Genomic DNA, 26,872 nt, shown 5'->3' on the forward strand with positions numbered 1-26,872 from the left:
GGGTGGGTGGGGTCAGAATTCTGAAGGCAAGTAGGAGGGGCATATCCCGTGCTGGCTGATTCCTTCATGGGGCACCCGGGTTCTGGTGTGGGCTCACGAATGCATGTACAGCCTCGCCCACCTCCTGCCCTCCCCGGCGAGGTGAGGACAGTTAAGGACTTGGAACACACTTCCTGCCAGGAGAACCCGGTCCTGCATGTAAGTATGGCAAGGCTGGCTGTGCTCTCTGCATGTCCAGGCACACATGTGCCGGGGCTATGGCAGCCTCAGCTCCTTTTTCTGGAAGGACACCTCCGACCCCCTAACCTGCAGTGTGCCCCTGTACTGTGCCAGGATTCAGCTCAGGTTAAAGATGGCCCAGGCAGCGCCCCTGGCCTCTAGGAACTAAAACATCATGGAGGATTCTAGACACCAGCTCTCCCTGGAAGCCTTTCATTGGCAATCCTAATGAGACTCGAGGAGTCCCTAATGCCGGGCCAGAGAGAGAAAGGTGGCATCCTACCTGTATGATGTAAACTTCCTCCCTGGCGTTGTACCAGATCTCAAACTTCTTCACATCACCTTTCACGTTCTCTGTTATGCCAACAGCTGTCATCTGAGAGCACGAAACAGGGAGACAGTTGTTAGTTTTGAGATGGGGGCTAAGGATGCCAGAGATCCCGCACGCCTACATCCAAAGATAAGAGACACGTGCCAGAAGGTAGACGTCATGACCGAGGCTCAGTTACGACCTGGAACGGGCCCCTGATCCTTCTCTTGAGGGCCAGTGCCAGGAAGGTTTGTGGCTGCTGGAAACAGGCCTTACTCACGTTTAAGGACTGCTTGTAGCTGTAGGACGGGGCCTTCTCGTACCCTTCCCCATTCTCCTCCCGCTTCTTGCAGAAGAGCACGGCCTTCTCGTGCAGGAACAGGTGTCGCTGCATGGGCTTGAACCTGGCCAGGTCCTTCACCTTGGCGTGGCCCTTCTTGTGGTCCGTCCAGACACTGAAGGAGCCCTGCATCAGCAGCTTCCCCAGGTCACTCAGGTTCCCCTAAAATGCGGAGCAACACGAGGAGCATTTAAAACCCAGAACGAGCCCTAACCGGTTTGGTTCAGTGGATAGAGCATCAGCCTGCGGACTGAAGGGTCCCAGGTTCGATTCCCGTCAAGGGCATGTACCTTGGTTGTGGGCACATCCCCAGTAGGGGGTGTGCAGGAGGCAGCTGATCAATGTTTCTCTCTCATCGATGTTTCTAACTCTCTATCCCTCTCCCTTCCTCTCTGTAAAAAAATCAATAAAATATATTTTAAAAAATAAATAAATAAAACCCAGAACGAACATGGGGGGTGTGGGTGGGGGGCTTTAAATGCCTGCTGCTGAGTGGAAGAAGCCCGTCTAGGGAGGCTGCATTCCAACTGTGTCACATTCGGAAAAAGCAAAACTATGGAGACAGTAAAAAGATGATTTTCAGGGGGGGTGGGGGGCAGGGAGGGATGAACAGGCAGAGCACAGGGGATGTGTATGGCAGTGAGGCTGGTCTGTAAGGTAACTTCCATGGTAGACACATGTCATCATACATGTGTGCAAACCCACAGTGAGCAACACCAAGAATGAACCCTGATGTACACGATGGGCTCTGGGTGTCAGTGATGTGTCCGTGTTGGTTCATTGATTGTAACAAATGTCCCACTCTGGTGGGGATCTTGATAACAAGGGAGGCTGTGTGTAGGGGACAGGGGGCACATGGGAAATCTCTGTACCTTCCTCTCAATTTTGCTGTAAACCTAAAACTGCTCTAAAAACAGTCTATTAATGAAAAGAAACCAAGAATGAGTGCTGAAGAGACTGACAGAAAGGCAAACAAATTAGTAGGTTGGTCTGATATGGGCATACAGAGGGGAAAGTCGAAATGTGACTTGAACACTGACTCAGTGCACATTATCAGCCCAGAAAACAGATTCATACCCGTTCCCCGAGTGACGCTGACCCCAGGAAAAGACCAGGAATGAAGAGGTTTTCAGAGATGCACCTCCAAGGGATGAACACTTCCTGATTTTCTTGACATGTTGTTGCGCCCCCTGCAGGCCCTCCCCAGGCCCCCTGAGTCAGACCGGGTTTTGAGCGCTTGCAGGTGATACCCATGATCATCAAAGCTCAAGGGCACAGCTCTGCACTAGCTGTGGGCTGGCCTCAGCCGCTGCCTGGCAGATCCCCCCACCAAGCAGGCTCACTAGCACCTCCAGCAGGAGAGGGAGAAGGCAGAGGCACCCTCAGCGGTCCTTACGTCATAGCCTGTGATGGCGATGAGGTGCATGGAGTCATTTACGGCCTTGAGGATGCCCAGGATGGAGCTCAGCGCCTCCTGCAGGTCCTCAGCCCCCTCGCAGCTCTTGCTGTATTTCAGCATTTCCTGGCGGGTGGGGGTAGGGAGAAGTCATGTTCACATACCCATCTGGACACTGTCCCTTACCACTCCCTTGAAAGCTGCTGAAACTCCCGTGCTCTGTCCTGGAAGTAGCCCCTGGGTGGCCCTGAACATGGACCCTGGGGACACACGATGTGGCTCCCTGCTCAGTCGGCACTGGCGAGGATAAGACCATGCGTGTGGACACTCATACCCTCCCTGAACGTGGGCCTGGCCCGGGGACCACTGGCCTAGGAATAGCTCAAGAAGCTGCCCTTCCACCTCCCTGAAGCCCCCATACCCCAGCCCACCACAGCCTGGATGGATGCTGCAAATTGGGGATGTCCCCTGAGCCAATTGGCGAGTGCAAACCCCTTGCAATTCCCCAGGGCCAGCACCCTCGTGTGGCTCTGATCCCAGCAAACTCAGACTGAGATCCCTGTCTCATGTGTCCCACTCCTAAACTGGTTACTCCTTCCTTTCAAATTTGACACCCCGAACCAACATCTGGTTGTTAGGCACATGCTCTTCACGCTCATTCATTGGTTCCCTCTGGCCTGCGGTGCTGCCTCTGGGCCCACAGAGATAACCGACTGGGCTGTGGGGGCACAGCCCAGTGTCAGTGTGCAGACTCCGTGTGGTGGGATTTGCCCAACTGTCCACCTTGCTGTCCCTGCCCTCGCCCTAACAATGGTCAGCGCACAGTAGGCCCTCCACAAAGGTCTGTGAAGAGCCAGGCCCCTGCAGAGATGGGAGGAAGGTGGCTCAGAGACCACAGTGTTCAGAGATGGAGAGGCAGCCGCAGCTGCCTGGTGCGTGGCTGGGAGGGGAAAGTAGCAGTGAGGTGGCCATGCTGGGAGTGGGGCTCCAGGGGGTGCCCAGCCAGGCATGGAGCTCGCTGTCTCACCTTGAGGAGCAGCTGGTATTTGGTGATCCTCTGGACTGGCTTCAGCAGGTAGGAGTCCAGGCTCAGCTTGTGGTCCAGTTTCTTCTGGCATTCCTACAACCACCACACCTCGGGTTTAGACAGCTTGCATGATTCTTTGCTTGAGAGTCAACTAGCAAAGGAGAGCATCCTGAAACGTACCTGGAAGAACGGACAGTCGGAGCACTGTCTCCACAGGCTCTCGGAGCGGGGCTTGTTCTGACAGTACTTCTCGTAGATCTGGAACTCCTCCATCTGGGCCCGGGACAGACAGTGTCACAGCGCGGCTCAGAGGGGCCAGTCTGACCTCTTCCTGGATCCAGGTTCGCCCCTCCATCTCAGACGCCATGTCCCTCATTGGGGGACAGTCAGTTAACACCCCCACTAGAAGTTCACGTCTCAGGGCTGGATTAGTCCCGATACCCCTTTTATACAGGTTCGCTCAAGATAGCTGGCTTTTGCTATAGGAGTAACAGTCTAAGAATAAACATAGGACTAACACAGACTTTCTAAAGAGCTTAGTCTACACAGTGGTGCTCAAACTTGCATGCACATCGGTATCGCAGGCAGGCTTGTGAAAACAGACTGCTACCCCCACCGAGGTTCTGGGGTGGGACTGAGAACCCGCATTTATAACAAGGTCCCAGGAGACTGTGATGCTGCCGCCAGGTGACCCACTTTGAGAACCACTGACCTACAGCATGATGGCCCCGCCCCACTTCTCAAATAGCACCGAGAAGCATTACAGCCAGGCTGAGTCAATATTGCTCCTCCTTTCCCTTCCAACTGCCTCTTCCATCAATTCGTTGTGACAGTCTCAGCCTCCAGCTCATTCTGTGGAAATGGCTTAGTTTCACTGCTGTTGGTAAGATGCATTTCCCTATTGCTAAGCCAGCAGTTTTTGGAGGTCAACAGAAGAGGATCACGTGGGACTGTGTGGAGAAGACAGCAAGCCCCCTATCAGGCAGCCTTTCCTGCTCCCAAAGCTTCTGCTCAACCCCCTTTCCCTCCACACACACACTTTAGCTGATCTTCCCGCCCTGGAAGGAGGCAGACATCGACTATTTCAAAGAGAAGAAAAACAAGGCTCAGAAAACATGGAGGACTTGTCCAATGTCAGCTGGTCAGCGAGGGAGTCTTAGCCAGGACCAGGACCAGAGCGAACACAGCAAACGCCAGCATGAGAAGGGCTCAGCTCCATCTAACACAATCAGAACGGAGATGCTTGGCAATTTGGGCATCTCTCAAAGCTGGTATTTTATAGTTTTTCTCTTTTTCAAACTAGCTCGTGGGCTTTAGAAAAAAACCACATTCTTTCAGCCCTGCCCAAAAAGGGCACATTGTCTCAGCCCAACTGGAAACTTTGGTACTTTGTGATTTTGGTTGGGGACTGTAATCGAATTTGAAGTTATTATTTTAAGTACTAGTAATTTTAGGAAATAAGGCACGGGAAAGTATACATTTAAAAAAACACACATACCCTTTCTAGAAAACACCTTCCAACCAGCTCTGGGCAGTCTATGTAGTTTTCTAGCTCCCTCAGGAATATTCTAGACAAAGAAAGTTTGCATTAGGTCGTATGATAAACAACCTGAACAAGATGGCATCTGTAACAAATGAAGAGCTATTATTTTCCAAACTACTTTTGTTCCTAACTCTGGACAGTTTGGTAGGTTTTGTGTGTAAGAATACAGTCTGGTTTCAGGGACCAACAGCCCACACCTGTCACTCTCTGAGTTCTGACGATACCAAACTTTCGGATTTAAGCAGACACGGCCACCACGAATCCCTATGATTTTTGGTGCTGCTGCTCACACAGAATTTAGGAGGCTTATTTTATCAGCACAGACATGGGGCGAAGAGGCTGTGAGCAAACAGACAGAGCATCTGGAGGTTCTGGAAGCACAGCCCTCACGGGCCAGGAGCTCTGTCGGGTTTCTGCAGATGGAAGGGGGTCTTGGTCAGCTCCCGGAGACCTTCCCCAAGGCAGCTTTGTTCCTGAGCCATGTGCCGAGTTTTCCTATGTGTCGGACTTACACCTGTCTGTGGGGGTAAATCCCCCGGGAAGGGGAGCTCCTGGGGCCTCTTCACTACACTAGTCCTGCAGCCAGGGTCCCGGTGCCCCCGCGTTGGCCAGAGCCACCGGGATGCTGACGGTCCAGGCCACACATCAGTTTAATTCCCAAGGGAGGGCTCGGGGTGGGGTTCAGCTATGACTTATTGCCTCCTTTATCAGTTGGCAGGTGAGAAATGCTAGCAATCGAGGGGCAAAGCAAGGTGGTGAGAAAGAAGTCCCCAGTGTTCCCTGGAATCTGTAGGAGGTGGGGGTCCTGGTCCCGTGATGGCTGGGCTTCCTGGCCCTGGGCAGCACTGAGAGGGGTTGGCTCACAGCTGGCCCTTTCTCAGGACACACAGACATCGCCATCACCTGCCTGTCTCTCTACGCACTTATGCTGCCAGCTCATTTCCTTTCCCACGAGCTCCTGCAAATCTGAGCAGGAGTCCAGGCGAAGCAGCCCCAGGAGGACCATCCACGCTTTCCCCAAAGCACCAAGAAGCCGTAAATCACAGGGATAACAGGCAGGGAGGAACTTCTGATGTTACTACCCTTTTCAAGAACGGGCTTGGGAATAAACTGCCCTTGCTAAGTGTTGTGGCCTTCGGTGCTGCCCCAATGTGCCCAATGCACACACTTGGGGTGGGGTGGCTTCTGCTGGTCCCAAGGGACAGGGAGAGGCAGGAGGGGCGGCTGCTCCTGCAGTCATGCTGGCAAAGTGCCGAAACACCTTCCCACTTCATGTGTAACCACCCGCCCCGGCTCAGAGAACTAGCCCTGGGCACGTCCCACCAGGCAGCTGCCTGGTCCGAGGCCCCTCCATGAGCTTATCCCCAGTGAGAGGGGAAGAAGGGACATTCTCCACCAGCAAAGCATGGCGGGGCCATTTGGTTATGAGCTCCCTGCAGGCGGCTACGTTAGAGGCCAGACGGGTGGTCAGAGGAAGGGTCCTACCTGTTATGGAAGTGGTAAATTTCTTCCATGTTTCCAAATAAAACGTCCTTCTTGTTTTGAAGGCCGGCTGAGATGAGATGCGTCATCAACGGATTGTCCATCTCGGCAGCGTAGCCCTGTGGATGGGGAGAGGGTCAGCAGGGAAATCCCGAACCACAGCCAACAGGACTTCGGGCCATTTTAACAGCAGCCCAATCAGCACGGAGCCCCGTCTCCGAGGTACTGTCTAGCGGGACTGGTGACGCTGTCTCAAGTTTTAGAAAGCAAACCAACCTCCTGTTTATTTACTGACTGACCATTTCTAAGATGATCATCTGGAAAGTACTACAAAATATAAATGAATTATAAACAGCATCAATTTTGGGGGGCAAGGGACGGAAGGTTTCATCCTTCTCCCTTTTAGTCTTTTCAAAATCCAGGTATAGCCCAGCCAGGTGTGGCTCAGCAGTTGAGTGTCGACCAGGAACCAAGAGGTCACCGGTTTGATTCTCGGTCAGGGCATATGTCTGGGTTGCTGGCTCAATCCCCAGTAGGGGGTGAGATTGATGGTTCTCTCTAATCATTGATGTTTCTATCTCTCTCTTCCTCTCTGAAATCAATAAAAATAGATTTAAAAAAATCCAGGTATAATTTCTATGAAGGGGACAAATATTATGTGTACACCTTGGTGAATTATTTGTGTGTCTACACCCTGTAACCGTTGCCCAGGTCAAGATGCAGACATCCTAGTGCTCAGAAGCCCCTCTGCCCTTCCCAGGCAACAGCCCCAGCCCGCGGCCTGCACTGGGACGTCCACTGAGAACGGCTCTGCTCATCTGGATTCCTCTACAGCAGTGGTTCTCAACCTTCCTAATGCCGCAGCCCTTTAATACAGTTCCTCATGTTGTGGTGACCCCCAACCATAAAATTATTTTCGTTGCTACTTCATAACTGTAATTTTGCTACTGTTAATGAGTCGTAATGTAAATATGTGTTTTCCAATCGTCTTAGGCTCTACAGCAGCGGTTCTCAACCTGTAGGTTGCTACCCACAGGTTGAGAACCGCTAGCAGGGTTACCTAAGATGATGCTAGCGATGATGTGTGGAACTACTATGTGCCTATCATGTTATAGAGCCCCAGGAGGGGTAGGGGTTTGCAAACCAGCTGCCCAGAACCGCTGCTGTAGAGCCTAAGACCATCAGAAAACACAGATATTTACATTATGATTCATTAACAGTAGCAAAATTACAGATATGAAGTAGCAACGAAAATAATTTTATGGTTGGGGGTCACCACAACATGAGGAACTGTATTAAAGGGCCGCGGCGTTAGGAAGGTTGAGAACCACTGCTGTAGAGGAATGGCGCGCACTCTTGTCTGGTTTCTCCCACTCGTCATCGGGCTCCTGGGGTCGTGCGAGGTTCTGTGCAGCAGCAGCAGCTCTTTTTCTTGCTGTGAATACTGTCCCGTGCACACCCGCCTAAACTTGCTTGCCCCTCGTCCCGCTGACAGAGATTTGAGCTGCTCTCACTTTGGGGCTCCCATGAGGAAAGCTGCCACGAACCTTCTTCCACTTGCTTTTTGGTGGACAGGAGGCCCACAGGGTGGGGAAGCCTGGCCCATGGCCCCCTCCCGGCCGCCCCAGGCTCACCTCCAGGACACAGAGCAGCTCCTCCACGTAGACCCGCTCCGTGTCAAGCAGTTCGTTCATCACGTGCCTGTGAACAGGGTGCTAGGACTTATTATCTAGGACAGTGGTCGGCAAACCCATTAGTCAACAGAGCCAAATATCAACAGTACAACGATTGAAATTTCTTTTGAGAGCCAAATTTTTTAAACTTTAACTTCTTCTAACGCCACTTCTTCAAAATAGACTCGTCCAGGCCGCGGTATTTTGAGGAAGAGCCACACTCAAGGGGCCAAAGAGCTGCATGTGGCTTGTGAGCCGCGGTTTGCCAACCACTGATCTAGGAGCAGATTCCCACCCGCCTCCCTGCTGTGGAGCCACCTGCACAAAACGAGCTCCGATTCCTTAAGCCTCCCTCTCTTCCAGGCCACGTCTCTGAGCCTCCCCAGCCCTGCAGGTTCTGCCCCGCTTCCTTCTCCAGCCGTCCTCGCTCCCCCCTGCCAGGAAGAGCCCCTCCTGTGCACGCACTCCTGTCTCCTTGCCTGGGGGGCCAGCTGAGCACCAACTCAAGGCATCACTGTAGCCGGTCCCGTGTACATCCCTATCCTCTTGCACATGGTGAGGTACCGCGATGATGTGTGGAACTACTATGTGCCCATCATGTTATAGAGCCCCAGGAGGGGCAGGGGTTTGCAAACCAGCTGCCCAGGTGTCTTTTTAGGGACAAAGACCACCTTCTAACTGCCTACGACCAAGCATCCCATTCGGGGTGCTTCTGGGTTGGGACCATTGAGCATGACCAGTTCTAAAACAACTGTCAGTGCTTAACAAGGCTTTAGGGGTTCAGTTCAAAGAGTCAGTGCCCCTAAATGGGGTGAAGTGGGGGAGGGTTAGACAGGGGCCTCAGGCCTCCTTCTCACCACCACAAGCTGGAGGGGAGCGCTCCTGCCTGTGGGCACATAGCAGTGTGGGCATGGAGGCGAGAATGTCCTTGGCGGAGAACTGAGCTGGATGCTGAAGGCCAGGCAGCATGTTGGGGAGGGAGGGGACAGCATTCTGAGTAGTGATCTCGGCGTGTGTGGACGCAGGAAGGTGGCAGGTGAAGGTACCTTTGTGGAAAGGTGAATGGCCCAGCTAGGCCGGAGGGTAGGGTTCTTTGGGGAAAGTGCCTGCCAATCCTGAAAGGACTTTGGAAGTGCCTTCCCTGTCAGGTCCAGAACTCAGACCTCGTCAGAGCTCTGTGCGGGGACAGATGCAATCCCCGAGTGGAATGTGCAGGACGGCCACAGCAGGTGCCATGGAAACAGCCTAGGTGTGTGGCATAAAGAGCTGGGCTGAAAAACGTGTGAGAAAAGCAGGAGGGGAGAGATGAAGAAAGAGAAGTGACACCAGCTCATGGAGCCAGGAGGGCCAAAGGCTCCTGGGAGGGACCAAGTCCATCGAGGGACAGGAGGCAGGCTCCAGGGGTAGTTATGTGGCTGACCTTGCACATGGGACCCAAGGGCCTGGGTGCCTGAACCACACTTGTCTTCTCACCTGGACTTGAAGAAGGGAGAACACAATCCATTCAAATCATTAGTCCCGCCTGGAGGCCCAGGGGCCAGGGTGGCTTTTCTAAGGAAAACCTACATTTCTCTTAGTTTCAGATGCAGACATGACAAACGGACGCATGCACTCCGTGATGCATGCATGTGTGTGGACCCCATGAGGCCAGCTGGGCTCCCACATTGTGGCTTTGGGGCAGAGGCTGGCCTTTTCCACCAACGTTGGTTCGTTTGGGTTTAGACTGTCCTAGCCAAAGGCTGAGATCTGGGTGGGTCGTCCTTGTAGTGTCTGCCCCAGAGCCGCTCAGTGGTGCCTGGAAAGGCAGCCCACCCACCTCCGCAAGATGGCCAGGCTTTCCTCCTCGTCCCCCGTGGAGCTGCTCCGGCCCTGCCGGCTTTCACTCATTTCACTCTGGAGAGAGAAGAGCACGCAGTGCGTCGAGATTCCAAAAACAAGAAGATGCAGCTTAATGTCCTGACTCCAAGGCTCTGGAGTCCAGGCTCATTTCCCATCTGGGAACAGATCTGAAACCTGAGATCTCGCCAGACGAGGAGAGGGCGTGTGGGAGAGGGCCAGGGAGGACCAGGCTGGTGCGTGCCAAGGAGGGGAGGTGACCAGGAGGCAGTGCAGGGTCTGTGCCAGGGCTGGGGGCCTCACCTTGGCCCTCCTGTAGGGCCCTCTCCGGAGTGTGTTGCCCTCAGAACTGTTGTTCTCAGAACCTCTCCGGACACCTGGTTTGGGAAGAAGAGGAGAAAGGTGGGTGTCTGGAAAAGGAAAAAGTCCACCCAGGAGTGTCTGGAATTTATTTTTTTTACTTTCAGAGGAAAAAAGCAAGCAGTCCAGAGAAGGGTGAGGAAAGCACAGCAGAGTGGAGGAGAGGAAAGGGGATCAGGAGACAAGGTAGGAGTGGGGACACAGGGGTCGGCCCACTGGTTAGTTCACCTCCCTAGAGGGGCTCCCAGCCGGCAGGGGACCAGGCGACAGCGGAAGAACTTCTCGGCCAGGATACTTCTGTCCAGGAGGCCTCCAAACGGGCCAGAGAATGGTGTCCTCCGGAGCCCACACACTGGGGGCCGGAGCCAGCTCTCCGGGCTCTCACCAACTTAGGACACTTGCCAAAGCCCCGAAGAAACCAGCAGGTGCTCCCAGGTGCTGGGGAAGAGCGTGTTTGGGGGCAAGGAAGGGATGAGAAGGAGTCTTCAGGACATGGCACTGCTGTGGGTGCCGGGGGCGGCTGACGTGGCTGAGGCATCGACACAGCGCAGGGAGGCTTTGGGGCTAAGGTGGGAGCTGTGTGCGGGGGAAACTATTTTAGCAACAGCATTGAGGACAGGGGAGTTGGGGAGAGGCTAGAGTCTGGGGAAGTAGGCCCAGGAAAGTCTTGTGATTGTCGATAATCCAGTTCTCAGGGCCTCATCCTCTTTACCACAACCAATCAGCTCTGCCGTGCTTAGCAAGGAAGCAGCACAGAGAGTAAACAAAGAAGTGGGCCAAGTGCCAATAAAACTTTATTTATAAAATAAATTAAAGAACGGAAGGAAAGCATTCCCAGAAGGAACGAGGCATGCTGGCATATACCTGGGGAGGGGCAGGGCGACTTCGTGAGCGCCTCTGGCCGGGGGGCCACGGGCTGCACTGGCCTCGTCTGCTTGGCCGCCAGCTTCTTCAGGCTCGCCTGCCTCCGGTGAAACATCTCTTCCATACTCTCTTGCTTCTGGAAGACCTTCTGCACGTGTTCCTGATGTGACAGGATAAGACAGACTAGTTAGCAAGATGCTTTATAAGTGTCGGTGTCTGCAATTTACAAACAGAACAACCATGTGTAGACTTGGCCTCAGCACGACCTCTGGTTTAAATGCTCGTGACGCCGAGCCCATTGCCAACGCAGCAATCCTGCACTGGCTCTGCTGGCTGTGGACCACGAGGGTGGCAACCCCATGATGGAGTGAGGGACCAGCAGCCCGCTCCAGGCATCTGAAGGCTGCCTACGGGAGGGCAGTAGACTTGTGGGTTGCCCCAGGGGTGGGCTGAGTACAGCTGGCTGCGAGAGAAGAGGAGCCCTATTTCAGTGCAATATTGAGAGGAGCATGCAGGAAGCAGGGCCCAGGGAAATGGCTACTTCATCAAGAACACGCCCCTTGTAGGGGAGATCCCACAGGAGGAAGGATCACCACCTTTTGAGGGAGGCGTGCAATAATTTCTGCATAAGGAAAGTTGAGCCAGGTGGCCCCTTCCCCCCAACTCGACATCTCTCTCATAATAATTCATTAAATGAGTCTCTAATAATTCATTAAACAAGTCTTTCGAACATAGAGTAACTCCCCACCATTCAGGACAGGGGAGCTGCAGGAGAAAAGCCTGAACTGGCATACCATCAGGTCTTGGGTGAGGATGGGTTCGTAGTCCTGGTAAATTTTATTGAGCTCCTGGATCTTATTTTCTGCACCGGTCTCCAAAAACTTCTCAATTTCTTGGAGGGCTGCCTCCGCACCATCCTGGGATTGGCACTTGTCCACAGGCTGCGAGGCCAGCAAGTAGATCCCCTCATCGCACCATTTCATGGACTGGACACAGGAAGCGTTGCAGAGGGAGAGAGTGGCATTGTTAGCAGCTGTGCTGGGCTCTCTTTGCTGGGGCCTGTTTGCTGTCCACTGACCACTATATTTTGGGAATATTTGCAGCACTATACCATCCCAGCTCTGCTGCTATAGTCCAAAGGACTCCCTGTAGGGAATGCAGCACTCTAAAAAGTTGAGCAAATCACCTGGGACCAGACTCATTTACACACACAGAGAGAGAGAGGGAGGGAGGCAAAGTGCAGTGAGTTAGCTAGACGGTAAGTTTCTGGGCCTTTTAAAGAAATCATTAGTTGTTGCAAGTGAATTCTAGAAAACAGACAACTGTGCCAGGATATGACCACTAGAAAGGCATCCGGACAGGAGGGCGTGGGCCAGCTTCTAATCAAGACTGTGGTGCATCCTACGTGGAGGGAGCTGCCCACGTGGGACCAAGAGCAGGTTCGCCACCAAGGGTATGGGTTGGGGTCCTACCGCCTCCAGGAGGCCGTGCAGCTCCAGGGACTTGTTGAGCAGACCCTTCCTCTGCGCAACCTCGGCAGCAAGCTGGTTGCAGAGGTGCTGGAGCTCGTGGCACTTGGGGCGGATGGAGTCCACAGCGTAGTGCTTGTTGTCGATGAGCTGCTCCCCGTCCAGGGACAGGGCGCGAGCCCGCTCCACGGCCGCCTGCAGAGAACCGTCCCAGAAACACAGCTCAGCTTATGTCCAATATAAGCAAGCAGGGTGCTGTTTCCTCTGAGGGATCTGAGGGGGCAGGGGTGAGGGTGGGGTGGGGTAGGATGTGGGGTTGGGGGTTGGGGGTGGGTGGGCCAGGCAGTTGTCCTTCTACCTGCCGGCATTACTATTTCCTGTGCCTTTCTAAGCAGTTCTGGTGACCCCATGAGAAGCGCTTCACCAGCCTGCCCCCCACCCACGTCCCAGTGCTTACACTGGACTTCTCCTCGAAGCTGGCAAGGTCCTTCAGGAGGTGTTCCACGTGTGCCAGGCTGTTGCCCACGTCTGTGAAGGTCGCTATCTTCTGAGCCAACACGTCTAAGGCGGCTTTGACCTGAAACAGAGAAGGGGCGAGAGACCCAGGCCCAAGTCAGAACAACCACAGCTGAAGGGAAAGGACATGAAGACGTGACCGAAACCGGGAATGAGGGGAGGAGAGGGAAAACCAAGATCTCCCCCAAGGAAAACAGAACTAGAGGGGAACTTTCTCAATTTCATAAAAAGCATCTACAAAAATTCTATAGGCAACATTATATCCATGATGCTGGTGAAAATAAGCTTTCCCCCTAAGATTGGGAACAAGACAAAGATGTCCATTCTCACAGCTGTTTGAAGTGGTGGCAGCTCTAGCCAGTGCAATAAAGCAAGAAAAGTTAAAAATATAAACAAACAAACAAAAGGCATACAGATGGGAAAGGAAGAGATCAAGCTGTCCCTGTTAGCACGTGACCTGATCACCTATGTAAAAATCCCAACGAGGACAAAACAACGCCTAGAATGAGTGTGTTCGGCAAAGTTTCAGAAGACAAGATAAACATACACAAATCAATTGTATTTCTCTATATACCAATGAATACACAGACTCCACAACTAAAAATACAATGCATTTGTAATGGCTTTAAAAAATAAACGATGTAGCCAAAACCGGTTTGGCTCAGTGGATAGAGCGTCGGCCTGCGGACTCAAGGGTCCCAGGTTCGATTCCGGTCAAGGGCATGTACCTTGGTTGCAGGCACATCCCCAGTAGGGGGCGTGCAAGAGGCAGCTGATCGATGTTTCTCTCTCATCGATGTTTCTAACTCTCTATCCCTCCTCTCCCTTCCACTCTGTAAAAAATCAATAAAATATATTTAAAAAAATAAAAATAAAAAAATAAACGATGTAACTATAAATCAAACAAAACATGTACTGCACAGGTCTGCTGAAAGGTACACAACACTGATAAAAAAAAAAAAAGTCTAAGAAAATCTAAAAAAATGGTGAGGCATATTATGTCATTGCATATTTAAGATGTTGATTCTCCCTCAAATGGAAGTTTAACACAATTCCTATCAAAACCCTAGGACATTTTTTATAGATAAAGACAAGATTATTTTAAATTTACATGGAAAAGCAAAGGAACTAAAATAGCTAAACACTTTTGGAAAAGAAGAATAAAATGGGCAGATTCATCCACCTAATTTCTAGTTTTATTATAACAGTATAGTAATCAAGACTATGTACTGACGAAGGGGCGGAATACAGACCCAGAAATAGACCCAAGCAAATATGCCCAACTAATTTTTGACAAAAGTAGAAAAACAATCCAATGGAGAAAAGACAACCTTTTCAACAATGTTATGGTAGCAACCGGACAGCCAGAGATTTAAAAATGAACCTTGACCTAATTCTCATACCTCATACAAAAAGTAACTTGAAATGGATCATGGACCTACATGTAAGATTATAATCTTTTAGGAAAAATAGTTTAGGGGAATATATTTGGGATCTAGGATTTAGGATTGACACCAAAAGTACAGTCCTTCACAGGAAAAATTGATAAATTGGACTTCATCAAAATAAAAAACTTTGCTCTGTGAAAAATTCTGCTAAGAGGATACAAAAATAAGTGATGAGCTGGAAGAAAATAATTTCATACTGCATGTCTGACAAAGGACTAGTATCTAAAATATGTACCAAACTCTCAAAACGCAACAGTAAACACAAAATAGGAAACAGAAATAGAGACATTTCACCGAAGAGGATATACTGATAACATAAGCACATGGGAAGATGGTCAAGGTCAACATCCATTAGGCAACTGCAAACTAGAACCACACTGAGATATCACTACACAGCTATCAAAATAGGTACAGACAATTAAAAATAATATCACCCCAAATGCTGGTGAGGATGTGGAGAAACTGGATCACTCATACATTGCTGATGGGAATGTAAAATGGAATAGCCACCTGGGAACAATTTGGCATTTTCTTAAAAAATTAAACATGCAACTATCATATGACCCAGCAACTGCACTCCTGAGCATTTATCTCAGAGATGTGCCAACTTACGGTCACACGAAGATCTGCACATGAACGTACAGCAAAAAGGGACAAGCTGTGATTACACAGAACAGCCTGGATACATCTCCAGAGAATCATGCTGTGTGAAAAGAGCCAGTCCCTAAAGGTCATGTGTTGTATAATCCATCCCATTTATAGAAGATTTTTCACGACAACAATGGGCATGGAGATGAGTGGTTGCCAGGGGTTCAGGAGGAGGTAGAAGTGGGAGGGGGGTGGGCGTGTCTATAAAAGGGTAACATGGGCATCCTTGTGGGGATGGAATGATCTGTGTGTAGACTGTGTCAGGATCAGTATCCTGGCTGAGATCCTGTACTTTAGTTTGGGAAGATGTCACCAGTCAGGGAAATTGGGTGAAGGGTACATGGCATCGTCTTGATTTTATTTCTGACAACGGCACTTGAAGCTACAATTATCTTCAAATAAAACGTCTGGTTGTCTGAGAGCCTCCCTCAGTCCCCACAGAAAAAAGGAAGGAATGATCTTCTCCAGGGGTGCTGTTCCCACTGGCCAGCGTGACTTCTCCAGTCCTAGTCAGTGACACTGCCTCACCTTGCTGTCTGGCCTGAGTTTGAGCACTGTCCACCTGAACAGTGCTCAGGAAAGACTGCTGGACTAGGTCCCACCTCTTCCAGAACGTGATGCTCATGACTCTTTGGGGAGGACTAAAATGGGAGGATGGTCCCCACAGAACCGTCACCGGTCCTCCTCATCTGCATGTAGACATGGCCTCACAACAGCTTGGTCACTGGACTTGATGTGGCTACCTATTTCCTGTGTATTTATGATCCCTCCTAGACCAGAGGTTTCCTGAGGACAGGAAAGATGTTGCCCTGGGTCTACATTGTTGCTGATGGCTGTACCGTTTTATATTCGTTCGTTGCTTCAGGACCACACCACGGGGAAGTGTATATGTATTCTGCACAAATAAATGATTAACAAGCTTCCGATGAGTTGGCCATCTCTAACGATCGAACACAATGATGGCGCATCACTTCTATGATAGCCCTGTCACACTGAATCCACGGTGTATGCCCAAGGCCCCTGCCAGGCACACAGTAGGTACATGTTGGAGAAAAGAACATACAAATGACCATAAAGGGAGAATGAAATTTGCTTGACTAATGAACCAATAATGCGGAAGTACATGCCAATGAACATATTTTGCACAACCTTTGCATATAATGATTTACTCATCAATCACATACTTCAAGGTTTACTCCACCTTGATCTTGGGGCTCCATGTGGCTAACAGAGACTATTCCGCATTGAACCATAGTCAACTGGGTACTCGGCTCTGGGCATCCAGGTGATCCAGGCCACTTCCTGGCTTCCTGCTGCCAGAACACCAGGTGCCCGCCTACAGTTCTCTCCAGGCTCTGGGCCACTCACCTCTCGGAAATCCTGCTCAAAATGCCGGAGCTGCAGACACTGTTCGAGTTTTTGCTGATGCTTTGCCCAAAACTCATCAAAGGCAGCCTCAGTTTCATTCAGCTGGGCCAGGAGCCTAGGAAAGAGGAAGGCACTTGTGCTGTGTTGGAGTGACCCGTGGGGGAAGGGAGAATTGACCCCTGCAACGTGAAGCAGGGGTGGGGGGCTCAGCCTCCAAATGGCCTTCTTAACACCCTCGCCTCCTCTTAGCCTGGGCACTAAAGCACAGGTTTAAAAGGTAGGGGTTTCTTTAGGGCCCACTGACTTGAGAGGGAGGGCAGCTGGCTGAGCTGAGTTTGTTGATTTTTATAAGGTCAAGATGGTAAAGGTTTGGGTCATTATTTATCACTTTGATTCAGGGGTTAAGAAAACAGTAAGCTGCCACAATGCAGGTATGAGTGAAGAAATGCTGCCACCATTTACTGTCATCACTCCCAAATCTGAGAACCCCTGTGCTCCAGACACTGTGCTGGACAAGTGTGAACCAATCTGATCCCACACCCACCCCGTCAGGCGTGCTCAGGCTGGCCCCATTGTATAGATGAGCAAACTGAGTCTGGGGGAACTAACAGTGTGCTCCAGCCTCCTCTGTTTGTGACACTGAGGACATCTGCACAGGCCTCCCTTGTGTCCTAGGGCCCACTCTGCGTCCCTGGCACAGAACACCTGCTCGGTGTGTGGACTTCGGCGACGAGGAGGGAACACAGGTTAAGAGTTGAAAACATCGGCCAGGGTCCAGGCCTGGGTTTGTCCAGCTGCTCTCACCTGTCGCCAACCTGTCCCTGAACAAGGAGATGGGGCCTCACTGCTGACCTGGCTTTCGGGGCGAAGAGCACAGAATGGGAGGAGGTGCCTGGTGTGTGAACATGGCAGAGCAGCACACGACGGTAGCTAACAGCAGTGAACCGTGTGGACTCTCCACCCTGTGTTTTGTCACGCAGCTGGAAACCAAGGGGGCAAGGACAAGTCATCCCCTTTCCCGTAAAAGAGGAGATGCTTCTAAAACGGGGGCTGGAGCCGAGAGGTCTGAGGCTACTTCCCTACCTGGGAACAGGTGGAGCCTCAGGTGCGAAACAGGACAGGAAGTGACTGAGCGCAGATCGCCAAGCCCGACAGCTCCTGTCACCACTGTTGTCCCTTAAACGGCCCTCCACGCTTATGAAAAAGGGCAACTGCGCTAAGAAATCTCCTCCCCAGAAAAGCTGCTTTCTTTGGGATTTGGGAGAAAGGCATTTCAGCGGTAAGGACTCTGAGATGCCCTTGCTTCCCCTTGGGACGAGGAAACCAGGCTCAGAGAGGCGACGAGGCAGCATGGGTGGGGCCTCTGCTCCTGTCTGTCTGTCCTCAGCCGCAGCCTCTCGTTCTCACAGAGGCCGCGCGCCTGAAAGGCCCTGCAGCCCGAGGCCTCACCTCTGCACAGTGGTCTGGTTGTCCAGCTGGTCCTGGTTCAGGCTCTGCTCTGGGCTCTTGGCCAGAGGCTCCCTGATGCTGTCCAGGATGCTCTGCCCCTCATCCAGCGCCAGCCTCATGTCCTCCTGTGGGAAGAGCACGCACCTCGCACGCCAGGCCCACCCACTCCCCAGGACTCTGACCAGGTTGGAGAGAGCGGTGGGCTTTGTGGGGCATCGCCCCCGCGAGGGGAGTGGGCAAGGTGGGCACAGCACCGGCCACCGCGAAAAGTCTTCCTACCCTCTGTGCTGACCGCTTGCTCGCGGGGGAAGCAGGCAGGTGTCGGGGAGACGCCTCCTGCTGCAACCAGGGCAGAGCTAGGGTTACGGGTCACTCAGGGGCAGCAGGATAAAGTAGGGGAGTAACAGGACACCAGACCTCTAGGTGCCTGCTTCTGCAGCCATCCCCGCTGCCAGGAGTGAAAGGGAGCGAGGGGTTCTCTTGGCGTGGGTGGGGATACCCCTGAGGGCAGCACCGGCGGGTCATGGTCACCGCTGATGCACAGCCTGCAATGTGCAGGTCGGGCAGGGATGCGACAGACTCAGGGAGCCCCTCTCCCTCAGAGCATTTATCCAGGAAGTGATGGTAAGTACGTGAGTACAGTGGCTACTTTATGAATTTCAGCCTCTCCGAGTCAGCCCACCACTTCTCCGCCTGCCGTCTATGGGCCCCCAGGGACAGAATTCCTGTCTTGGCTTACTAAAAAGCAACAGAAACACCTCGATGGAGGGCCCAGCTGTAAGGCAGCTCAGGAGCTGGGTCAGAGCGAAGCCACCTCCAATGCCTTGCTTCAGTCAGAGTTCACAGGCCAACCACCAGGTGTCTGCATTGACAGCACTGGTTTATGCTGCTTTCAAAAAGGAGCACATTTCAGTCCTCATCACAGAGGTTACCCAGCTCATGAGCATCAAAAGGCCTCTTAGAAAACCCTTAGATTCTGTCTTACTTAATGCCGACATTGGCTCTTTCTATTCCACTATCTCACACTCGGACAGAGAGCCCTCCTTCCACCCCCCTGCCCCCCCAGAAACCACACATACCTTCGCTTTGTCTTTCTTCTCCGTGTGTGCACAGAGCACCGAGCTCGTCGATTGGACGTCGTTGGGCAGCTCCGTTTCGGCCAGTTCGGTCCCGAAGGACTGCAGCATCTGGGCCGTCTGCTTAACCATGAGGGCGAAACTTTCGATGGCCTTGGGAAGAGGGAGAACACCATCACAAAGCTTTGCACACACAGCACCCGCCTGCTGCCTGCAAAGTGCCCCTGAGGATCAGCCGGGACATCTTCAGAGGGGACGGGACCACGGCAAGCCTGGTCTACGTAGAGCAAATACCTTCCCGCTGGTTTCTTAGCCTCACGACCTCTTCAGACACATACCAGACACTCTTTACATAGGCTTTCATCAGCGAGAGTCATTCTAGGCTCGGGGTCTCTCTCCTTGTTGAGAGAGGTGTGAGTGCTGCACTCTACAACAATCTGGGGTTTTTCTCTCTTTCTTTTCAGTCTCTGAGTCCAGAGAAAGCCACTCCCGAACTTATTACTCATGTTATTTCTTTGGATGACTAAGGTCCACTGAGACCATCTCCTCATTCTTGGGGAGAAAACTAGGGTTTTCACATGAACATGTCTTTGGAAAAGGCAGCATCGAAATGCAAAAGCAATTCTAAGGGTTTCACCGGGGATTATTGCCAGCCACAGCCCATAGCCAACATCCACTGGAGAGTGCTAGAAAGACTCACCGTGCGGTGACACAACCACCTGGTGTGGCAGTAATCCAGGGTCCCGCCCAGGTCCTCGGTCAACTGGGACTTGTCGATGTAACCGTGTAATTCTGGTACTGAGCTCAGCATTATGACCTAGAAGAGAGAGGAAACCGCCTCCATACACAGAACGCCCAGCAGACAGAGTCAGGAAACATTTTCTTGCCGGTGGCCATGTTGACCGAAGTCACTGGCTTTGGGCCTGGGTTTCAACCCCAGCTCTACCACTAACTGGCGATTGACTTGAGGCAAGTTGCTTATTTTCCCTGTGTCTCAGCTTCCTCATTCATGAAATGGGCACAGGATGACTCATCGCATCAGATGACAGCCACTGAAGGGTGCAAAACCCTTGAGCTAGCTGGGCTTGGGATGGACATTAGGCACATGGAAAGCATTGACGCTCCTCCAGCCAGGTGAGCTCAGCAAGGTAATCGGACGGTGCTCGGACTCTAAAGAAAATCATTTTGTCTTCATTTCTGCTAAAATACTGTGAGGTCATTGCAGGTTCAGACCCAGTTCAGTGCCCTTTACCTGCACGATTGCCTTGACGGGGTGGGGGGCGGGGGTGGGCACATGGTTGCGGTGACCAAGCAAAGCTCTTCCACACGGGACACTTGTTTTATTGTTTTAATGTGTTTTTTCTTGTCCTTTCTGAGGTCATTCTGCCCACGAGTTCTGGATGAAAATATAGCCTTTGCTTTGTAAGCTGTCACACAGATGCTGGAAAATAGGTCTGGAGAGGTTTAGCCCAAATGTTATTTGAAACCACCTCATGTATTATTAAATACTGTATTAGTTTAAAGCTGTGGTTCTCCCCCCGGGCGATTCTGTCCCTCAGGGGACACTTGACAATGTCTGGAGACATTTTTGATTGTCACAATGTTGGGGGGTAGGGAGGGTGGTGCTGGCATTTGGTGGGTGGAGGGTAGGGGTAATACGATCATGCATAGGTCAGCCCCACCACAGAGAACGATCCTGCCCAAACTTCAACAGTGCCAATGTTGAGGTCTTTTGATTGAAGCATGATCTTTTTTTTAAATTTTAATCTTCACCCAAGGATATTTTTCCCATTGATTTTTAGACAGATTGGAAGGGAGGGGGAGAGACAGAGAGAAACATCGATGTGAGAGAAACACATCTATTGATTGCCTCCCTCCTGCGACAAGCCTGCAACTAAGGTACCTGCCCTTGACTGGAATCGAACCCGGGACCCTTCAGTCTGCAGGTGGATGCTCTATCCAGTGAGCCAAACTGGCTAGGGCACATGATCTTCATTTTATAAAGTAGGCTAAAATGTCCACTTAAAGTAGAAAACAGTTCTCAGCAGAGATGACTCAATTTTCTCTTTGTTCCTCTAATAAAACTATATGCAGCCAAATAACTCCGATTCATGACCAGCGTGACCAAAGACTAGTTGCTCGGGCAATCTAGGAATTTAAGCCACCTTCCTTTAGGATTTCTGTCTCTCAATTAACATCCTGTATATGCTTCATATTTATCTAACCACACAGAGAAAGCACAGGGACCCACTGTTTTGTTTGTTTGTTTGTTTTGTTTTTTAACATTTTCTATTCGGCACTGAGTTTAGCACACAGCACCAAAACAGTGACATGAACACATTTTCAACAACAGCATTTAACAATAGCATTCAGATGATGCTTTCTGTAATTCTAAAGGATGGTCTGAAATGGGTCAGTGATTGGAAGATGCCAGCGATGATTTTTGTGAAACCTGTTTTTGGCAACTCACTACTTTGGCTGCTGTGAGCTGGAGTGAGGAGATGAGGTAGGGATCGGCCTGCAGGGCCAAGGCCTACAGCCCCCACCCTCTGCAGGCATGAGGGATGCTTGCACCCACTTCGCCGGGCCCTCTCTTATCCCCTGGTCTCCCTTGTTCTTCAGCTTGACTTGCTATAAGAACGTTCTAGACTCATGGCTCTGACAAAATGCCTGTCCTTTGAAGGTGGCCCATCCAAGGCTATGCTTTGCACAGTCACCCCAGGGGTGCAGAGTGGCAGGTGGGAATGAAGGATCATACTGCTCCTGGTTGCATAAGAGGAAGTACAATTTGCAACTGAGTCATTTGGGGCTTTATTTATGCTCACAGCACTGAGGTTAGCGCCTTGAGAATTTCGATTATTATAGATGGGCCAAGAATGCAATTACGTTTAGTTCTGCCTACGGAGCTAAAGCCGGGCGTACTTACTGGAACCTTCATCTTAAAGTCATCTCTGTTGAATTTGAAAGCGAGGTCAGAGAGAGTCCTTTGGAAAAATCCTGTTGGTCGCAGAACAAGGACGAGCTGGAGGTTTGCCGGGAAGGATGCCTGCAGGGGAACAGAAGGGCCGTGGCATCGCTGGTGGACAGCTGTAGCTGATGTAGGATTCCCACACACCTGCAGCTAACTGCACAGGCTGGACGGAGAAGACCTGGTCCAGGTGTTTTCAACTCATCAACGTCATACTGAGATAACAAAGGTTATAGACACTGGACTCCGTCAGAGGCATTACCACCTCTTAAGAGAAAAGGGAAAAAGTCACACTGCTTTCTGTTACTTATAAATGAGAAAGTCAAAAGCTTGTTACCCTTGTTATAGACTGAATTGTGTCCTCTGAAGTTCAGATGTTGAAGACCAAACCCCCAATGCCTCAGAATGTGATCACATTTAAAGATGGGCTCTTTACAGAGGCAGTTAAGCTAAAATAAGATATTAGCATGGGCCACTAACGCAATGACTCGTGAAAATGGGAAATTTGGACACAAAACTCACTGGGAGAACGCCACGTGAAGATGAAGGCAGAGATGGGTGATGGGTCTATGAGCCAGGGGTCACCAAAGAAGCTGGGGGAGAGCGTGGAATACATTCTCCCTTGTGGCCACAAAGGAAACCAGCCCTGCCTTGATCTTGAACTTCCGGTCTCTAGACTATGAGGTAATAAAGTTGTTGTTGAAACCATCCAGTCTGGGAACTTTGTTTTGACAGCTCCAGGGAACTATACTTGTCAAATAGAAATGAAGTCACACACACACACACACACACACACACACACACACATACACACACACACAACCTTAAGGAAAGATAAAAAATAAGCATGTGCACACACACTCTTAGATACAATTATGTGAATGTGTTCAGTTACCAGCTTTGCTTACAAGGTACCTGACCTTGGGCAAGTTAGTTAACCTCCCTGTGCCTCAGTTTCCCCATCTTTGAAGCAGAGGTAACAGAGTGCCTCCCTCACTGTACTCTTGAGGGGTAAGTGACCTAACGCACACGCAGAGTTTAGCACAGTGCTCACACAAAGTGCTAAAAAAATGTGGCGATGACAGATATATAGTAAAAGGCTATTCTAGACGCCAGATTACTTCCAGATGCTGAAATCCAGGGAGACCCCATTACTAAAACAAGAAATTCTAAAGCAAGTGAGTTCGATGTCTGGATAACCAGGCTACAGGCACCTAAAATATAATACACGAACAGAATGACACGGCCCCAAGGCCTGGAAACAGATATCTTGGCTAAAAGGTTATTCCTGGCCCACCTCTAATATCCATGCTCATCTAAGCAGGACTGGCAGAAGACCCTAAGTCAGGGACCTGTGGGTGGCCCATCGGCACACCAGAACCCACGACACCTATGGATATTCCTGTGTTATGCCATCCAGGGTTAAAACTGCCACCCACTTCCTGGCGATGTCCACGCTGTGCCTGCGACTCGGCCACTCCTTGAGCTTCCACCTGAAGGTCCTCAGTGCCTGCCGGGCACCTCCATTGCCATCTGGGAACCTTGAGGGCAGCGCTAAGACTCCAGTGATCACGGCCTCTGGGTTGGGTGTGAAGCACATACCCTTCCTGCCTGCAGCTCTGAGACATACCCTCCCCACAGGTTCCCCAACATGTCTGTGTACCACTGTCATAGCCCCGGGGGACGGGGACCTTGTGTCCTTGGTCACCAGCACCCTAGCAGGTGCTCACTATGTGTTTGCCGCCCTGTGGGCCAGGAGGGGAGCTGTCACAAGGTGCCATCTGCCCAGCCGATGGAGGTGCCTGGCACAGCCACCCACGTTCACAGCGGGACCCGCAGCTCAGGAGGGGCCTGTGAGTAAGCACCCCAGTGAGCAGTGATCTCTCCATCGTGCCGCCCCTGCTGACTCCCGCCAATGCTCACTAAGTTCGACTCCTTCAAGCAGAAAAGACAACTCAGAGAACCACGTGGAGAGTCGGCAGCCCGAGGGCAGATTCTGGGCCATTTACCTACAGGAGGACCGTGCAAACCTGTCACCATCGTTTGTGAAACTGGCCACCACTCTTTCAGGAAGACATCCTTACGAAAGTCTCTTTCTAGAGGTGACGGCGAGTCATGCTTTTCTAAATTTCAATGTTGTTTTTGCCGCCCTAATTCACACCTCAGGGCAGATGTGCTCGGTAAGTACAAGTCTGAATGCATAGGATAACACTGCACCCTCGACCTTCAGCGATTTCCCGTAGATGAACTCAGCTCAGGCGGCGAGGAAAGCCAGCGGCCGTGGGAGTCACTCGCCCTGTCCTGGGAGGAGACACTGACCTTGCTGAGCCTGTGGCTGGAGGTGACTGTCTACGTCAGTGGTTCTCAACCTTTCTAATGCTGCAACCCTTTAATACAGTTCCTCATGTTGTGGTGACCCCCAACCATAAAATTATTTTCGTTGCTACTTCATAACTGTAATTTTGCTACTGTTAATGAGTCGTAATGTAAATATCTGTGTTTTCTGATGGTCTTAGGCGACCCTGCTAGCGGTTCTCAACCTGTGGGTCGCGAAAAGTGAAAATGAACTACGTGAAAACTAGTTCATTCTCCCCCTTTTCTCTGCTCCAGTGTTTCCATTTCTTTAAGATGTTGAATCTTTATATTAAAGAGAGTAGTTGTAAGATCCTAGCCAAGTGAGGAGGCTTAATGACATACACAAATAATATTTTGAATATAAACAACAGTAAATTAAATTTCCTCTGGGTTGGAGCCAACCGTATGTAGTAAAAGCCATCTGGGAGGAAACAAAACTTAATTTTAAAAATAAAGGTAACTGGATGGAGGATTTGGGATGAAGGCTATAACATAACATCTTTTTGCAACTTACTCATGAATCAAGCAACCATAAAATGATTATAATAGGTTTCTGTGTCATAGGAAAGCAGTATTGTTTATTTTCAGGGGCTGACCTTGATTGACTTAGGAACACGTAGAATGTGATGACTCTACATGTGTAATTTGGGGATAGATGAAGAGGAGTCAACTGGCTTCTGAATGAATATTCTTAGAGTCTTACTAAACGAAGAGGCAATGCAACTAGAGCCAATAGATGAAGAAGTTCCGCGGAACCCTGGTGCTTTTGGGGAACGCTGTTTGAAATCCTCCCCAAGTTCAAGTCACTGCCTTAACTTGGGCCCAAAGCCACAGTTATCCAGCCTGACGTTAGATGTTTAATTTCAAGTGGAGCAGCTGAAGCCTGACGAATGACATTTGTCTCATAGTAGCCAAACAACAAACACAAGTTTGTGTAATAAATATGAACTTGGAAGCTTGGACCGCAGTATTAGGAGATGAAAAACCCAGAGTCTGAATCAGAGAAGCTGCCTGTGAGCAGAGGCCTCCGGCCACCGGGGCTGTTGCTGGGAGGTCTAGATGCAAGCCTGCCGGATGGGGCATCTAAGACCAGCCCCCGGCGAGTACGGTTGAGACGGTCATAAACATCATTAAGGAAAAGACATTTTAATGAAAAATGAGTAGGAAGGGGGTAGTCTCTGAATGAAGGACAGTCATTCTAACGAATACTCTCAACATTGGGACACCTGGGCTGCCTGCTCTTCTTCTGGGACCAGCAGTGCCTCTGCCCGTGCCCTCCCCTCCCCCGGGCATCACCACCTGTGCTTAGACCTCCGGGAACTGGCACGCAGTAGGCATTTAGTAACATTGTTTAATATAATATTATTTTGCCAAATACGGTGTATTTACTGAATGACCTAAAAATCCTGCGTCCCTCAGACACTGTGCACACACAGATGGCATTGGCTTTACATGCAAAACCCTGAGTTCTCCCCACGCAGACTAAAACAACCTTAACTGCAATTTCCTTCAGCGGCATACTCTAGGACAGTGGTCGGCAAACTCATTAGTCAACAGAGCCAAATATCAACAGTACAACGATTGAAATTTCTTTTGAGAGCCAAATTTTTTAAACTTAAACTTCTTCTAACGCCACTTCTTCAAAATAGACTTGCCCAGGCCGTGGTATTTTGTGGAAGAGCCACACTCAAGGGGCCAAAGAGCTGCATGTGGCTCGCGAGCCGCGGTTTGCCGACCACGGCTCTAGGACATAGATTTAGCTTGAATTAGGCTAGCTCTAAACTTAAATATGTACACTCTATTACATCCCTCTCCTATGCTAACACACACACACACACACACACACACACACACACACACACTCTTCGCACGCATACGTAGTAGGAGTGGGTTAAAACTTGAAGTGGAATCCTAGGAGATATACACTGGAATTTTATCAAAGAGGCATCTATCCCAGGACAGTCCAAACTTTGAACCAACTGTTAGACAAAAAGCGATGTCTGAATTCTCAGCTTCGAGTCTTGTTTCTGCCTGTGTCCACCGGTAGAGATCATGACCTGTGCCAGGTCAGAACACCCATTGCCCTCAATGTCCATGAGAGCCAATGAAGGCTCTGTTTTGGATGGAGGCACAGCAAGTCTGATTTTAGGAACATTAGACTTTGGCTCCTCCAATGCCTTATTCTTCTCTTCCAAGCCAAGCTGAAGGCATCCAAAAAAGGAAAACCAACACCCCAAATTAAGGAAAGCTCAGCTCAGGAGACAGTACACATGGTGGCAAAAAATAGCCCTGAACTACGTGGTGTTATGTAAGGGCTGAGCCTCAACCGGGTGTCCAGACACACTTGGAGATGAGTAGAGCTGCTGCCGCCGACTGGCTTTTGTGGCACCTGCCGCCCGCCGGGTGTCCCGGTGGAATGGTGCACGCTGGAGCCGGCCATGTGCCAATTCTTCCCAAGGGCGCTGGCCTGGCGGGTGCTGGGTAGTTGTTTTCCCAGAGCTCCCCTTGGATGATAGCACAGGCTG

The 26,872-nt window shown here is 50.8% G+C and overlaps 1 protein-coding gene across 14 annotated transcripts in view; it reads right to left on the reverse strand.

Moving 5' to 3' along the window:
• MCF2L (MCF.2 cell line derived transforming sequence like) overlaps positions 1 to 26,872 on the reverse strand; it is a 117,183-nt gene that overhangs the window by 9,644 nt on the left and 80,667 nt on the right. For all 14 annotated transcript variants that reach the window (XM_080661599.1, XM_080661597.1, XM_080661596.1 and 11 more), the window contains exons 5-23: positions 21,951 to 22,070; positions 19,725 to 19,841; positions 19,028 to 19,177; positions 17,949 to 18,073; positions 16,500 to 16,614; positions 12,977 to 13,096; positions 12,523 to 12,714; positions 11,845 to 12,036; positions 11,051 to 11,210; positions 10,130 to 10,203; positions 9,807 to 9,883; positions 7,952 to 8,018; positions 6,321 to 6,436; positions 4,791 to 4,860; positions 3,473 to 3,565; positions 3,293 to 3,385; positions 2,266 to 2,391; positions 810 to 1,031; positions 503 to 595 (exon numbers count right to left, since the gene is read on the reverse strand). In XM_080661599.1, coding sequence (XP_080517725.1) covers positions 503 to 595; positions 810 to 1,031; positions 2,266 to 2,391; positions 3,293 to 3,385; positions 3,473 to 3,565; positions 4,791 to 4,860; positions 6,321 to 6,436; positions 7,952 to 8,018; positions 9,807 to 9,883; positions 10,130 to 10,203; positions 11,051 to 11,210; positions 11,845 to 12,036; positions 12,523 to 12,714; positions 12,977 to 13,096; positions 16,500 to 16,614; positions 17,949 to 18,073; positions 19,028 to 19,177; positions 19,725 to 19,841; positions 21,951 to 22,070 — 2,322 coding nt within the window. The remainder of the gene's footprint in view (positions 1 to 502; positions 596 to 809; positions 1,032 to 2,265; positions 2,392 to 3,292; positions 3,386 to 3,472; positions 3,566 to 4,790; positions 4,861 to 6,320; positions 6,437 to 7,951; positions 8,019 to 9,806; positions 9,884 to 10,129; positions 10,204 to 11,050; positions 11,211 to 11,844; positions 12,037 to 12,522; positions 12,715 to 12,976; positions 13,097 to 16,499; positions 16,615 to 17,948; positions 18,074 to 19,027; positions 19,178 to 19,724; positions 19,842 to 21,950; positions 22,071 to 26,872) is intronic.

The sequence above is a fragment of the Plecotus auritus genome (assembly GCF_963455305.1).
Source record: "Plecotus auritus genome assembly, chromosome: 3".
Lineage (NCBI taxonomy): Eukaryota > Metazoa > Chordata > Mammalia > Chiroptera > Vespertilionidae > Plecotus > Plecotus auritus.